This window comes from Saccopteryx leptura, chromosome 1 (assembly GCF_036850995.1).
Source record: "Saccopteryx leptura isolate mSacLep1 chromosome 1, mSacLep1_pri_phased_curated, whole genome shotgun sequence".
Taxonomy (NCBI): domain Eukaryota; kingdom Metazoa; phylum Chordata; class Mammalia; order Chiroptera; family Emballonuridae; genus Saccopteryx; species Saccopteryx leptura.
In genome coordinates, this window is record NC_089503.1 from 287,879,813 (window position 1) to 287,895,298 (window position 15,486).

The 15,486-nt window shown below is 37.2% G+C and overlaps 1 protein-coding gene across 2 annotated transcripts in view; it reads left to right on the plus strand.

Annotated features, from left to right (window-relative positions):
- Positions 1 to 15,486, plus strand: part of LRP6 (LDL receptor related protein 6) — a 147,203-nt gene that overhangs the window by 119,528 nt on the left and 12,189 nt on the right. For both annotated transcript variants that reach the window (XM_066355551.1, XM_066355552.1), the window contains 5 exons: positions 543 to 733; positions 7,285 to 7,494; positions 9,906 to 10,031; positions 12,187 to 12,423; positions 12,879 to 12,989. In XM_066355551.1, the coding sequence (XP_066211648.1) occupies positions 543 to 733; positions 7,285 to 7,494; positions 9,906 to 10,031; positions 12,187 to 12,423; positions 12,879 to 12,989 (875 nt within the window). The remainder of the gene's footprint in view (positions 1 to 542; positions 734 to 7,284; positions 7,495 to 9,905; positions 10,032 to 12,186; positions 12,424 to 12,878; positions 12,990 to 15,486) is intronic.

The following is a 15,486-nucleotide window of genomic DNA, read 5'->3' on the forward strand; positions in this document are numbered from 1 at the left end:
TTATGAAAGCTCCCTCAAATTCTGTGTAGCCTTTGCTACTGTTACTGAAAGTAATAAAACTATATCATGGCCTTTTTTCTTTTCTTTTTTTTACAGAGACAGAGAGAGAGTCAGAGAGAGGGATAGATAGGGACAGACAGACAGGAACAAAGAGAGATGAGAAGCATCAGTCATCAGTTTTTCATTGGGACACCTTATGTCATTGATTGCTTTCTCATATGTGCCTTGACCGTGGGCCTTCAGCAGACTGAGTAACCCCTTGCTCGAGCCAGGGACCTTGGGTCCCAGCTGGTGAGCTTTTTGCTCAAGCCAGATGAGCCCGTGTTCAAGCTGGTGACCTCAGGGTCTCTAACCTGGGTCCTCGGCATCCCAGTCCGACGCTCTATCCACTGCACCACCATCTGGTCAGGCTATCTCATGGCCTTTTAAAAAATATCCTGAAACATTTCAAAATAAGTATTTTAAGAATTCTACCTTTTTTATTTTAATCAATAAGAATATTCTCATTGTGTATTATTTACTGTTTTCTCTTTTCTCTTCAGGTATATGTATTTTACCAATCTTCAGGAAAGATCTCCGAAAATTGAACGAGCTGCTTTGGATGGAACAGAACGGGAGGTCCTCTTTTTCAGTGGCTTAAGTAAACCAGTTGCTTTAGCCCTTGATAGCAGACTGGGCAAGCTCTTTTGGGCTGATTCAGATCTCCGGCGAATTGAAAGCAGTGATCTCTCAGGTACCCAAGAAATGTTTTATTATTTTGATTTGAGTTATTAAGATGATTAATCAGTAGCATTTGTATTTTTTTCCATTGTATTATTTTTGTACGTATTTCTTTACAGTTGTGCTTACTAAAAGTAGTCAGCATTGAGTTGCTTAGGAAGCACTTTTCTCCATCAATGATCTCTCCTTGTTATCTAATAACTTGTCAATATTTTTCATTTTGGTTCTGTAAATAATATATATATATTTTATTTATTTATTTATTTATTTATTTATTTATTTATTTTTTTGGTATTTTTCTGAAGCTGGAAACGGGGACCCAGTCAGACAGACTCCCGCATGCGCCCGACCGGGATCCACCCGGCACGCCCACCAGGGGGTGATGCTCTGCCCATCCAGGGCGTTGCTCTGTCCCGACCAGAGCCACTCTAGCGCCTGGGGCAGGGGCCAAGGAGCCATCCCCAGTGCCCGGGCCATCTTTTGCTCCAATGGAGCCTCGGCTGTGGGAGGGGAAGAGAGAGACAGAGAGGAAGGAGAGGGGGAGGGGTGGAGAAGCAGATGAGCGCTTCTCCTGTGTGCCCTGGCCGGGAATCGAACCCGGGAGTTCTGCACGCCAGGCCGACGCTCTACCACTGAGCCAACCGGCCAGGGCCAATAATATATTTTTAATGCATATCTTTTTGCCTTTTCTAATTCTTCTGCTGTAGTTTATGTCTCATCATCTCTGTCCTGAATTCTAACCTAGATTTAGTCTCCCTGCTGATCCCTCCCACCCCCAAACATTTACACACTATTCCTAGATTAAGTTTCTGAAGTATGCTTTCTAATCATATCACTGCTGTACTAAAAACAATTTTCAGGCAGAGTGGTCTCATAACCTAAGGAAGAAAGTCTAATTGTACACTTAAATTGGTACTCATCCACCTTTGCAAACTCATCAGCAAACTTATGATCTTACTTAACATTCTTGGTGTTTTGAGGCCAAATCAAATCATTTTCAGTCTTCAGATTTACTTTTACTTTCTCATTTATTTTCAGTCCTTTGTCTATAATCATAGTTACTTTTCCTCCCCACAATTTCTGATGTCCAGATAGTCTGGCCTCACTAGTGATCATGAAAATGAAATTAAAATAATCCACTACTCATGTCTGTCAGAGTGGTAAAAATATGTTAAAGTTGAATATACCTAACATTGGTGAAAATAGCAGAAAATGACATGCTTTCATGAACTTTGATAGAAGTGGAAATTGATAGAACCTTTTTGGAGGGCAATTTGCCAATTTGCCTTTTAGGTAGCTATCTTACAGAAATATTGACCCAGTTGTACAGGATATTTGCTAAGCATTGTTTGTAATAGCCTCTTACAGAGAAATAATGTACATTCTACTATATCAAGTGTATGGAATATTACAATCATTCCAACAAATGAGTTGATCTGTGTACAGTGACATGGAAGGATGCTTTTTAAAAATTAGGTTGTTTATTAAGATCTAATTTTGTTTAAAATGTTTTATATGCGTACTAGATTTATTGGCAGATCGCCCTCCAAAAATACTTATACTATATATACGATATAAGAAACATGAAGTATATGTATTTGTACATTCCTGGAAAAACACACAACTAAATATATCTTGAAAAAGGTCTGAAAGGTTAGAATACTAATATGTTGAGTATTTATTTCTGTTATCATTTGAAGTTTTATGTTTGAATACATTGCAATTCTTAAAAAATTTATAAAAATTTTGTCTTTTCAGGTTCAAATGCTTCTTTTTCATTTGCCTTCTCTGATTTGTCATGCACATGCTTTTGCATGTGTGTACACATTCACCCAACATGATATATTCTTTCCCTCATCTGATCACCTGTATCTCTTATATCAACTTTAATTTATATAATTGCTATTTATATCCATGTTTTAACTTTTATGAGTATTGAAGAGTTTTCCCCCCTTCTTTTCTCTATTTTTTTTCATTTATGATGCTTATTTTTTGTTTAAGAGTAATATGTGTTCATTAAAGACAGTTTAGAGATTTTTTTTGGGGGGGGGGTGACAGAGACAGAGGGACAGACAGGGACAGACAGACCAGAAGGGAGAGAGATGAGAAGCATCAATTCTTCATTGCGGCACCTTAGTTTCTCATTGATTGCTTTCTCATATGTGCCATGACCGGGGTCTACAGCAGACCGAGCGACCTTGGGCTCAAGCTGATAGCCTTGCTCAAATCAGATGATCCCACACTCAAGTTGGTGATCTGGGGGTTTTGAACCTGAGTCCTCTGTGTCCCAGTACGACGCTCTATCCACTACGCCAACGCCCAGTCAGGCAGTTTAGAGAATATTAAAAAAGGAAAAACCTGTAACATTATTTAATATTTAAATGAATTAACTTTCATTTTTTAAATACATTTTTTTTCATCCCAAGTTATGAAATGGTTTCAGCATAGAGAAAGCGCAGAATTCCTACCACTCAACTTTGTCAAAATCAATCTTCCAAAGCAGGACCATTTTTTTTTTTACTATTAAGTGAGAGGGAGGGAAGCAGAGAGAGAGGCTCCCACATGCACCCTGACTGGGATCCACCTGGCATCCCCCTTCTGGGGCTGTTGCTCTGCCCATCTGGGGCCACTGCTCTGTTGCTTGGCAGCTGAGCTATTTTAGTGCCTGAGGCAAGACCATGGATCCATCATCAGTGCCCAGGGCCACCTTGCTCATTAGAGCCATGGCTGCAAAAGAGTACAAGACAAAGAGAGAGAGAGAGAGAGAGAGAGAGAGAGAGAAAGAGAGAAAGAGAAAGAAGGGGAGGGGGAGGAGTGGAGAAGCAGATGGTCACTTCTCTTGTGTGCCCCGACCAGGAGGCGAACCTGGGACTTCCACATGCTGGTCGATGCCCTACCCATGAGCCAACCTGCCAGGGCCGGAACATTTCTGAATTTAGCTGGTCTATACAAATACAGTTTCCTCTACCCCCTATCTCGGTATATTGAGCTTGTTTCCAGACTTGTTGCTATATTTTCTGTAGGATTTTCTACATTACAGAATCATACAAATAATGAGTTTTCTTTTTTCTTGGTGCCTTGTTAACACTTGCTGAAACTCTCAATACAATATTGATTGTAATAATAGAAGCCTTGGGGTTTTTGTTTCTTGATTTTAGGGAAAGCATTTAATACTTCATGATTAGGTATTATGTTTGCTAAGGTTTTTCTGTAGATAATATATTTTTTTAATCAGATTAGGAAAGTTCCCTTCTCTTGTACTTTGCAGTAGTACACCAAACTTGGCATGATACAGTACCCTTTTTATACATATTGCTAGAGTTGATATGCTAATGTTCTGTTTAAGATGTTTGCATCTGAGTTCATATGAAAGATTATAATTTTCCTTTCTTATAATATACTTGGATTTTTGCCATCAAGGTTACATTGCCTCATAAAAATGTTTCTCCTTTTTCTGTTTTCTGAAAAAAGTTAGTGTAATATTGGCAGTTTCTTCCCCCTTTATGTAGTCACCTATAATCATATACTTTTATCATGGGATCTCTTTCTACTTCACATTTTTAGCCTCCCACAGAACCTTTTATACTGGATTGCATTTAATACTGGCTTTGTTGAGTAAATAAGCATGTCTTTTCATTCTTGGTTCCAGTGTTTTATTTGTACTGCTTTTATCCCTGCCATCAAAGAGTATCAGGTACTTAGCATTGTCTTGGGCCTGCACTGACGCAGTTACATGTCTGTTTCTCCAACTGTCCACTTGAGGCCATCCTTTTACCACCACCAACTCATCTTTCTTCATAGCTCTTATTTTTGCTCTTTTAAATTTAATTTTAATTTTTATCAAAGTAACACACGTAAATATTTATGAAAATTAAATAGTTCTACTTGGCGTATTAGAAAAAACAGGCTCTACGACTCTGTTCTTCCTTGTTCTCATTCTCATTCTCAGAGACATCCACTTTCAGTTATCTTAAAGTAACTTTCTTAACACTGCTATTTCTTGGTTTTTCATGTTTATACATTGCAAGTTGACTTTCTTAATGGAAGATAAAGATTATGCTATTTTAGCCATATATCCCCAGAATACACGTGAACTCTCCTCCCATCTGTCCTGCATGGTTGTATCATAATTTTTAAGTTTATACCTAATTATTTGTTATTTATGGCATTTTTCCTCCCTAAAGTTAATCTTGTATAATGTAAAATTGTTTCAAAACATACAGATGCATCAAGCAGTCCTTTATTATTTTTTTAATTGAAAGCATACTCCTGAATTTCTTTATCAGCTTGCTCCAGTCTGGATTTGCTTGCTTTCTAGGCCACCCTTTCCCTGTTATCCTGAGAATGCACTTGCCAGTCTCCTTGGTGCTGAACCTACTATTTCTTTTTTTTTTTTTAATAATTCTATTTTTTTAATGGGGTGACATCAATAAATCAGGATACATATATTCAAAGATAACAAGTCCAGGTTATCTTGTCATTCAATTATGTTGCATACCCATCACCCAAAGTCAGATTGTCCTCTGTCACCTTCTATTTAGTTTTCTTTGTGCCCCTCCCCCTCCCACTTTCCCTCTCCCTTTCCCCCCTCCCTCCTGTAACCACCACACTCTTATCAATGCCTCTTAGTTTCACTTTTATGTCCCACCTACGTATGGAATAATGCAATTCCTGTTTTTTTCTGATTTACTTATTTCACTTCGTATAATTGAACCTACTATTTCTTGGATCACATTTCTCTGGTGAACTTTTTCTTGATAGAGCATATCCTCTCTCAGCTTCTTGAAAAGAGGTTTATAGCAGTTTAAAATTCTTGGTGTTATTTGTCTGAGGTTTTTTTCTCCTTATACTTGGTTGATAATTTGTGTGTAAAATTCATGTGTCATATCTGTTTCCTCTCAGAATTTTGAAGACAGTACTCCAAAATTGTCCTCAAGCATCTCATGTCATTGGGAAATTTGATATCATTGTGATTCCTGACTTTTTGTATGTGATTCTTTATTTTCCCCTTCAGAAGCTTTTAACTTTCTTCTCCCTCAGTGTTTTAGAACCTGATAACTGTGCCTTTCTGTGATCTTTCCCCTGCTCCCATTTTTGTTTCTTTTTTTTTTTCTTTTCTTTTTTCATTTTCCTTTCCTTTTCTTTCTTTCTTTCTTTCTTTCTTTCTTTCTTTCTTTCTTTCTTTCTTTCTTTCTTTCTCTCTCTCTCTCTCTCTCTCTCTCTCTTTCTCTCTCTCTTTCCCTTCCTTCCTTCCTTCCTTCCTTCCTTCCTTCCTTCCTTCCTTCCTTCCTTCCTTCCTTCCTTCCTTCTTTCATCTCTCTTTTCTTCTCTCTCTTTCCCTCCTTCCCTCCCTCCCTCTCTCCCTTCCTTCTTTTTTTCCTTCCCCTGGTGAGTCCTTTCTATCTGGAAATTTACATCTTGAGTTCTGGAGAGTTTTTTATGTGGTTTCTTTGATGATTTATTTGCTGTTTTTTCATTCTGAAAGTGTTAATAAAATGTTGGACCTTCTTCACTACAACTGTATTTTTCTCTCCTATTATCTATATCTTTGTCTTTTTATTCTGCTTTTGGAGAGTTTTGAAAATTATCTTCTAGCCCTCTTGTTGGATTTTTTCATTTCCAAGGGCACTTGTGATCTTTGACTGTCTTGCCTCCACTAAAAGCATCTTGTTCTTTAAGGGTTTTTGTTGCTGTTGATTTTTCTTCACTTTTATTGTGTCTTTTCTCTAAGTTTCTTTGTTCTGTAATACATCATCTGTTAGTGTATTGTGTGTTTACCACCCCAAGTCAAGTCTCCCTTCATCACCATTTATCCTCCCCTTTACCCTCTTCAACCTCACCCCACCCCTCCTTGCCCTTTGGTAATTAGCATACTGTTGTCTTGTGTCTATGAGTTTTATTCTTTTTTCGTTATGCTTAATCCCTTCACGGTTTTCACTCAGCCCAGAAACCCCCCTCCTCTGGGGGAAGCTATAGGGAGTGGGGGCACATGTTCAGCACACTGTGGCAGAACTTGCTCACAGTTCCGTAATAGAATCATTTGCTTCTTCAGAGTCTGGATAACTCTGTTTGTAATGTTGTTGAAAGAATTTTACTTTGAGATGAGGCCTGAACCAGGTAAGTTTTGAGTCTTTTTTTCTGTGTTCTGAGTGGGGTGAGGGCGAAGGGATGCCTCACAGATGCCGCACGTGTGAGTGGGGGACCAAGAGCAGAGAGCTCAGGCTCACCGCCACCTCTGCTTCATCTGGCCAGGGACCACTTTGATCTGTGTTTATATGTTAGAGCTTTTCATAAAATTTAACTTGAAAAATAGACATTTAAAAACTGCTGGAAGTTCTCTTTTACATTTCTGTTAATGAGAATATGTACCGGGTATGGGGCACACACTTGCTGTTGATTGCACTTGAATGTCTAGTCTGTTATCTGTTTTCTAGTATGTATATATCTGGTTTTCTAAGAATGATTCTGAAGCTTTGTAGTAAAGAGTTCTGATTTTTCAATAAATAATTGTTTAATATATAACTTGATGCTCATGAATTATTTCTGGTGAATGTTCTTTCCAAGGTGCTAACCGGATAGTATTAGAAGACTCCAATATCTTGCAGCCTGTAGGACTGACTGTGTTTGAAAATTGGCTGTATTGGATTGATAAGCAGCAGCAGATGATTGAGAAAATTGACATGACAGGTCGAGAGGGTAGAACCAAAGTCCAGGCTCGAATTGCCCAGCTTAGTGACATTCATGCAGTAAAGGAGCTGAACCTTCAGGAATATAGTAAGTGTTGATGGTATACTGCTAATTGTAGGATTTGTGTCTGTTGTAAGAAGTTAAGATAAAATTAAGATGTTATTTTGTGTCTTTTTACCGCTTTATCTTGAAGATTTTCATGTACTTTTAGTTTTGCCATGTTTTTAAACTCTGACCTTTTAAAGCCTTATATTAAACTCCTCTGGGAGTTTTTTCAAATTAAATATCTTTTTCACATAAAACAGGAGTGGGGAAAAGGAATAGTCTTTCTCATTTTAAAAAATTTCCCCAGATACAACGAAGGCTCTGCTTGTCGTGGCTTCTCTTTTTCTCCTTCAGTCCCTTTAAGAATACTGACATAAAGCAAATATATATATCTATATCTATAGATGTACATATATATATATAGATATATATATATATTTGTTCACTGTACACCTCATAGTTCAGACAAAAGCAAAAATTATATTTCTGTAATGATGAACATAGTTATCATGGAATCCCTTTATGTTTGAGCAAAAGCAAAACAAACCAAAAATTAGTGTGTAAACTTGGAGAGTACTGGGCTTTAATAAGAGATTGTTCTTTTTCCCTCCTAGATAAAGGTTACACAATTCTCAGCTTAGAAAAGAAACCGTAAATATTCCTTTATCTTAATTGAAAAATTGAAAGCGGCCTAATCAGATGGTGGCGCAGTGGACAGAGTGTAGGCCTAGGACATTGAGGACCCATGTTCAAAACCCCGAGGTTGCTGGCTTGAGTTTGGGGTCACTTGCTTGAGTGTGGGATCATAGACATGTCCCCATGGCCACTGGCTTGAAACCCAAGGTGGCTGGCTTGAGCAAGGGGTCACTGGCTCGGTGGTAGCACCCCCCTCACACCAGTCAAGGAACATATGAGAAAGCAATGAATAACTGAGGTGCCACAAATATGAGTTTTTGCTTCTCATCGCTCTTCCTTCCTGTCTGTTTGCCCCCCAAAAAAGAATAAAAAATTAAAAAAAGAAAAATTGAAAATGGCTGATCATGTTGGCCTAGTTGTCCATTAATAGGTGTCTGTAAACAGAAATACCCTCATAGCAATAACTACTATAGGTCTTCCATGTTTGTACCAGGAATGCTAATGTTAAATGGAGGACTAAAGAGAGGACTATTGAAACTCTCTAACTTCTCAGCACAATGCTTTCAAATCAAATAGGAATATGAAAGGAAAAGAGAGGAATAAGATCACCATTGCTTGTTCAAGTCTTTATTATGTTGTCACTGTTTATGAACTTTAGAAGTTAATAGGTATTTAAGAATTCAAAAATTAATATTGTTGCCATTCTATGTTATGACATTTAACGCATGCTAAACTTTTGATAGAAGTAAGGAAATAATGACAACAGTACCTAAGTTATTTCTCAGTTGGATCTCAGTTGTCATTTTCTGAATTTCTGGAAGGCAGTGATATCTTTTTAAGAAATAATTCAGCATTTAAATATGGTTTTATATTTGGGAAAACATTTTTTCAAATTTCTAATAACATTAAAGAGAAAGATTTTTGTTTATCTAAAGTATCGTGGAATTAAAGGTTGAGAAACGCTGCTGTATAGTTAGTGTAACCTAATCTAATGACTAATGTCTGTTCTGGGACATCTCTGCATTAGAACAGTCTCATCAGCACACACTAAGCAGCACTGATGTGTCAGTGAAAAGAAAGGTAATAAATGGGCATCTACATTAGGTGTTGGTATTCGGTGATGACAAATGTCAAGTTGCTTTTAACACAAGGAAATAGCAATGATTTCATTAAATACAACCTATGAGACAGACTTTGAAAAGTTATCAGATGGTGTATTTATTTAATTTAACCCAAGTGTGAAGAAGTTAAACATTTGTAACATTGCAAGTTATCTTTTGCAGTTGACCAAGCAAATAATTGTGATTGTTTCTGGATGGTTATGTTCCATGTGAACTTAATCTTTTTCTTATAACAACTCTAACTTTCAGTGGATTTTTTATTAAAATATACTTTTTGAGTATAATCACCTTACCATTTAGAAAGGTAGAATTTCTGAGTTAAAAATATATAATTTGGAAGAGTTTTTATATGTTAAATAGAACAATATTCAAGTCTCAGCATTATCCCTACAAATTTTTTAGTTTCAATAATCATTTTCTTATAAAATTAACATGAGCTGTACCATAACCTTTCTTAAAATACTTGTAAATATTTGTATATGTAGATATTTTAAATATATAAAGACTGTTTTGTGGTTTTAAATTGTCCTCATTTTCTTGTAGATTGTGTAGGGATGGAACAGGAATTACAGATGTATGAAAATGAAGTCCAATGTGATTTTACATTTGGTTTTCTTAATAATTTATAAATGATTGATTTTAACTGGGCTTTTCTCCCTCCCTCCATTTCTTTCTTCCTTTTCCTTTTTTTTGCAGGACAGCACCCATGTGCTCAGGATAATGGTGGCTGTTCACATATTTGTCTTGTAAAAGGAGACGGCACCACAAGATGCTCTTGCCCCATGCACTTGGTTCTGCTTCAAGATGAGCTGTCATGTGGGGGTAAACATGTTATCGTTTTTTTGTGCAAGTCTGAGTGCCAGTTAACATGTCTTAGAACTTATTAATTCAAATGAAAAAGAAAAAGACTTCTCCGCAGTGGCAAAAAATTAAAAGTAATCTGATTTCTAATGATAGGAAAATTATTAGGTAACTGAGGTTATATAGCTATGAAACCTTATGATCATAAGCTGATGTAAAAATATAGCCCCCCCAAATCAGTGTTTTTTACTATAAAATCTACATAAAATACATATGTCTATGAACAAAAATTGAAAGGACTTATACACTCAAGAAAAAAATGGAGAAGATGGTGTTATAAGAGTATTTAATTCTAACTTTTCTAAGGTTATTTATTTATTTATTTTTACAGAGACAGAGAGAGGGATAGACAGGGACAGACAGGAATGGAGAGATGAGAAACATCAATCATTAGTTTTTCGTTGCGCATTGTGACACCTTAGTTGTTCATTGATTACTTTCTCATATGTGCCTTGACTGTAGGGCTACAGCAGACTGAGTAACCCCTTGCTCGAGCCAGTGACCTTGGTCCAAGCTGGTGAACTTTTGCTCAAACCAGATGAGCCCGCGCTTAAGCCGGTGACCTCAGGGTCTCGAACCTGGGTCCTCGGCATCCCAGTCCTATGCTCTATCCACTGCACCACTGCCTGGTCAGGCTCTAAGTTTTTAAAAAAAATAAAATGTATTGAGTAGCCACTGTGAGGTGTTATGTTTAGGCTGCAGGAAATTTGAGGATCTTTTAGATAGAGGGTGCAGTTTAGTTGCGTAGATCAAATATATGCATGGTGAGAGTTAAGCCCTGGAACTTGAAGTGACCCCCCCCCCCCCCCAGTAGCAAGTGTTGTACAACCATGTGAATGTACTTGATACTCTTTTAAATGGTGAACTTTTTATGTATCTTATATGCAATATTTTAAAAAACAAGTGTTTCCATATCAGAGTGTGTTAACTCTAATAAGGCAAATCTTAGAAAAATTTGCCTTTATGTAGTGATAACATAGATAAAACTGAATCAAGGATATCACCTTCCGCCCTGGCCGGTTGGCTCAGCGGTAGAGCGTCGGCCTAGCGTGCGGAGGACCCGGGTTCGATTCCCGGCCAGGGCACACAGGAGAAGCGCCCATTTGCTTCTCCACCCCTCCGCCACGCTTTCCTCTCTGTCTCTCTCTTCCCCTCCCGCAGCCAAGGCTCCATTGGAGCAAAGATGGCCCGGGCGCTGGGGATGGCTCTGTGGCCTCTGCCTCAGGCGCTAGAGTGGCTCTGGTCGCAACATGGCGACGCCCAGGATGGGCAGAGCATCGCCCCCTGGTGGGCAGAGCATCGCCCCTGGTGGGCGTGCCGGGTGGATCCCGGTCGGGCGCATGCGGGAGTCTGTCTGACTGTCTCTCCCTGTTTCCAGCTTCAGAAAAAAAAAGAAAAAAAAAAAAAAAAAAAAAAAAAAAAGGATATCACCTTCCTTTTAGAAGTCTTTTAAAAGACCTTTGATGATTTTTCTTTACATTTAGTGATTTTGTATTATATGAATAGCAAGTTTTAGCTAATGTACTCAACTATGTTACCAACGCCCAAATCAAGACATACACCATTGTCATTAAGAAAAATACTGTTGCCTGACCTGTGGTGCTGCAGAGGATAAAGCGGCGACCCAAAATGCTGAGGTCGCCGGTTCAAAACCCTGGGCTTGCCTGGTCAAGGCACATATGGGAGTTGGTGCTTCCTGCTCCTCCCCCTTCTCTCTCTCTTTCTCTCTCTCTCCCCCTCTCTAAAAATGAATAAATAAATATTTTAAAAAGAAAAAGAAAAAGAAAAATACTGTTGTGTCGATTAGCAGCCATTTCTCCTCTTCTAGAAGTAACCACTATTGTGATTTCTATCCCCACAGTTTAGATATGCCTGTTATTGAACTTTACATAAGGAATCGTGATGCATGTACTCTTCTAATGTCTGGATTCTCTTGCTTGATAAAATATTCTTAAGCTACATGTGTATAGTGGATTGTATCAGTTTCTTTCTTTGTAATCTAGTTTAAAGTGTTTTGTATATGTTGATTATTAAATGAGCTTCAGTCAGGTGTGTTTGTACCTCTGTGTGACAGTTACTTTGTTTTTGTCACTCCCCTCCCCCTTGTTCATTGAAGAACCCCCAACATGTTCTCCTCAGCAGTTTACTTGTTTCACGGGAGAAATTGACTGTATCCCTGTGGCTTGGCGGTGCGATGGGTTTACAGAATGTGAAGACCACAGTGATGAGCTCAATTGTCCTGTATGCTCAGAGTCCCAGTTCCAGTGTGCCAGTGGGCAGTGTATTGATGGTGCTCTCAGATGCAATGGGGATGCCAATTGCCAGGACAAATCAGATGAGAAGAACTGTGAAGGTATCTAAAAATTTTAAGACCTGGTTATATAGTCCTTTTTCCATTAAGTTGTTTGCAGTTCAGAATGTCGCTTTGGTTCAATAATAGAGTTGTTTCCAATGAACTCTTAATTAGTGAATTTATTTTAATGTAAAATAATTTCATTATTTTCTTTTCTCTTCCACTAACCCTTAATATGGTTAAAACACAAACAAATTCTTTGGAATTTTTTAGTGTCTAGAAATGCATATAAAATTCTTTAATTCTTAACAGAATTATTAGTGAATGATGAAATTTAACATAAATAACAAAATAAATATCCTGCTGGATTGCCTTTTCCCTTGATAATGCCAATCCCCCAAGAATAAAAGTCTAATTTGTTTTCATTTGTACCCACAAAGTACTTTTTGACTCTTGCTACTATTTGGCTTTACAATATAGTAAAAATAAGAGAGCTATTTGCATTTCCCCCCCAGTACTTTGTTTAATCGATCAGTTCCGCTGTGCCAATGGTCAGTGCATTGGGAAACATAAGAAATGTGACCATAGTGTGGATTGCAGCGACAAATCAGATGAACTGGATTGCTGTAAGTAGGACTAATACCTATATATTACTCTTCAGGGAGAATTTTTAAAATGTGTTTTCTTCTTCTTTATGTGTGAGATTCACTTGTAACCTCTCTTTCCTTATTAAGAAACAAATATTAATGTATTAAACTAGTTATTTGTACCAGGGATTTTTTTGTTTTCTTCTTAATAATTCCTTAGAAGATAGCAGTTTTCTTATGCACAAAAATTTTCACAGAAACGTTTAATAAACAGAATAAAATAAACATTATTTTGTCACAACTAAAGTTAAGAAAATTTGAAACAATGCAGAGATTTACCTTGGAGATACTGCGGGTTCAGTTCCAGACAACCACAATAAAGTGAATATTACAGTAAAGCGAGTCAAACTAACTTTTTGGTTTCCCAGTTCATATAAAAGTTATTTTGCGTTATATTGTAGTCTGTTAAGTGTGCAATAGCATTGTCTTAACAAATATTGTACAAACATTAATTTTAAAATGTTTTATTGCTAAAAAATGCGAACTGTCATCTGAGCCTGTCCGCAAATTGTGCCAATATTCAATGTAGGGTTGCTGCAGACCTTTAATTTGTAAAAATCCCCACAAAATCTGTGATGTACAATAAAGTAAAGTGTCCAGTGTACTAAAATGAGGTGTGCTTATAGATATGTGGAACTCGGTCAGTTGCAAACTTAAGAGTTTTTGAACATTAGTTTGTCTTTAACATCTCCCATATTTTTCTTGACTTGTTTCCACTAATCTCTCAGTGACTTTAAGAGCTTTCTTAAAATGAAGGCTGAGAATTCTTGTACCAACATATTCTCATAGGTAACAACATATTTCTATAGGCCTAGAGACTAGGCTGAATAGCCTGTAGTTTTTTCAGGGTTGACCATGAAGAACTATTGACCAGTACCCTAACATGTAATATATCCAGAATTAATAAACTTAGCTCTGAATGGAATTGAGCATAAGCCAGGTCAACGCTGTTAAAACTGGTTTAATGGAATTTAAGAAGAACTCATTTAAAAACTAATCTTAGTAAAGATTTTAAGCTGACAGTTTTATAAATTCAAATGGGATACTTACTAAGACTTATAGAATCTATTCAGTTATTCATTAAGCATTTACTGGATATCTGCTATGTGCTGAGGATATAGGATACCTGTACCAAGTTTCTCAAAGTCCTCTGTGGTTGAGGTAGTAATAATATTAGGGCTTTTAAAGCTAGGCAGATGGAATTGAATTCTAGTACCACCTCTTCCCACCAAATTTTTCATGTTAAACCTTAGTTTCTTCATCTTTGGAATGAAGATAATATTTAGCTGGGGGAAAATGAAATGATGTAATGTATATAAAACAGCTTGACTCATAGAAGGTACTATTGATAACGAGTGTGATAAGTGATATCACGTGTGTTATAACAGAGATCTGTACAAGTAGTAGCATAGAGAAGAGAGTGGTCAAATTTGTAGGAATCAAGATATGACTCATCAGTGAACACTTTAGAAAAATGGTGTAGATTTTTTATCATGCAGATAAGTGGAGAGATTAAATTGCAGGCAGAGGAAATATCCTATTCAAAAGCAGAGTGAAATAGGCACCTTTGGGAAACTACACGGGAAAATGGGACTGCCAAAATACATGCTACGTTATGAGGGGTGTCAGCAAGACATATGTAAAGGTAAGATCACAGAGGACTTGGCTTTTCTTTTGAAAAGCCTAGACAGTATAAAGTAGAGCCATTGAACAACATAAGGACTGACATGGCTATGTGATTGTGAAAGTTGTGAGGCAGAGGATTGGAGGTGATAAGATTATAGTCAGGGAAATCTGTTAGACTGGTTGCTTTCATACTTCTTTAACCAAATCAAGAGGACACAAAGACATGGGTGCACACATAAACAAATATGTCATACAACAGTATTTCTCTGTATTAGGTAGAATGCATTCTTATCTCTTCTGATTTAAAATGCTAGTTGCAATCCACCAAGTTGTTTTTACCATCCAATGACTTGCAGCCTATAATTTAAAAATACTTGGGGAGACTATTATAGTTTAGGTAGAAGATGATGAAGATATAACTCAAACAGTGGTGGTAAAGATAGGTTTAAGCGTTATTTAGGAAATAAAATAGGAAAGCTTTAGTAACCATTTAGATGTAGTTGGTAAGTTTAGGTTAATGCACAGATATCTTATTGAGTAACTGGAGTCATTAACTAGAATATATGGCAGGGACTGAAAAGGGAAAGTATCATTCCATATCTTGGCTGCAGATGTAATGTTTGGCTGATGAATTTATTTTTGTTTTTAATTTAATTGAGATGTCTTTAATTTGCCAGATGCATCTCATTTATTTATAATTTGCTTTAACCCTGGAATCTAGGAAGCCTGACAGATATATGATGGTGATGATGAGTTGAGTTTGAATATGTTGCATTAAAAGTTGCCCATGGGATATCCCCCGAAGCTGTTTAGGAAGTTGTTGACCATGCGGGTCTGTAGCTCGAGAGAA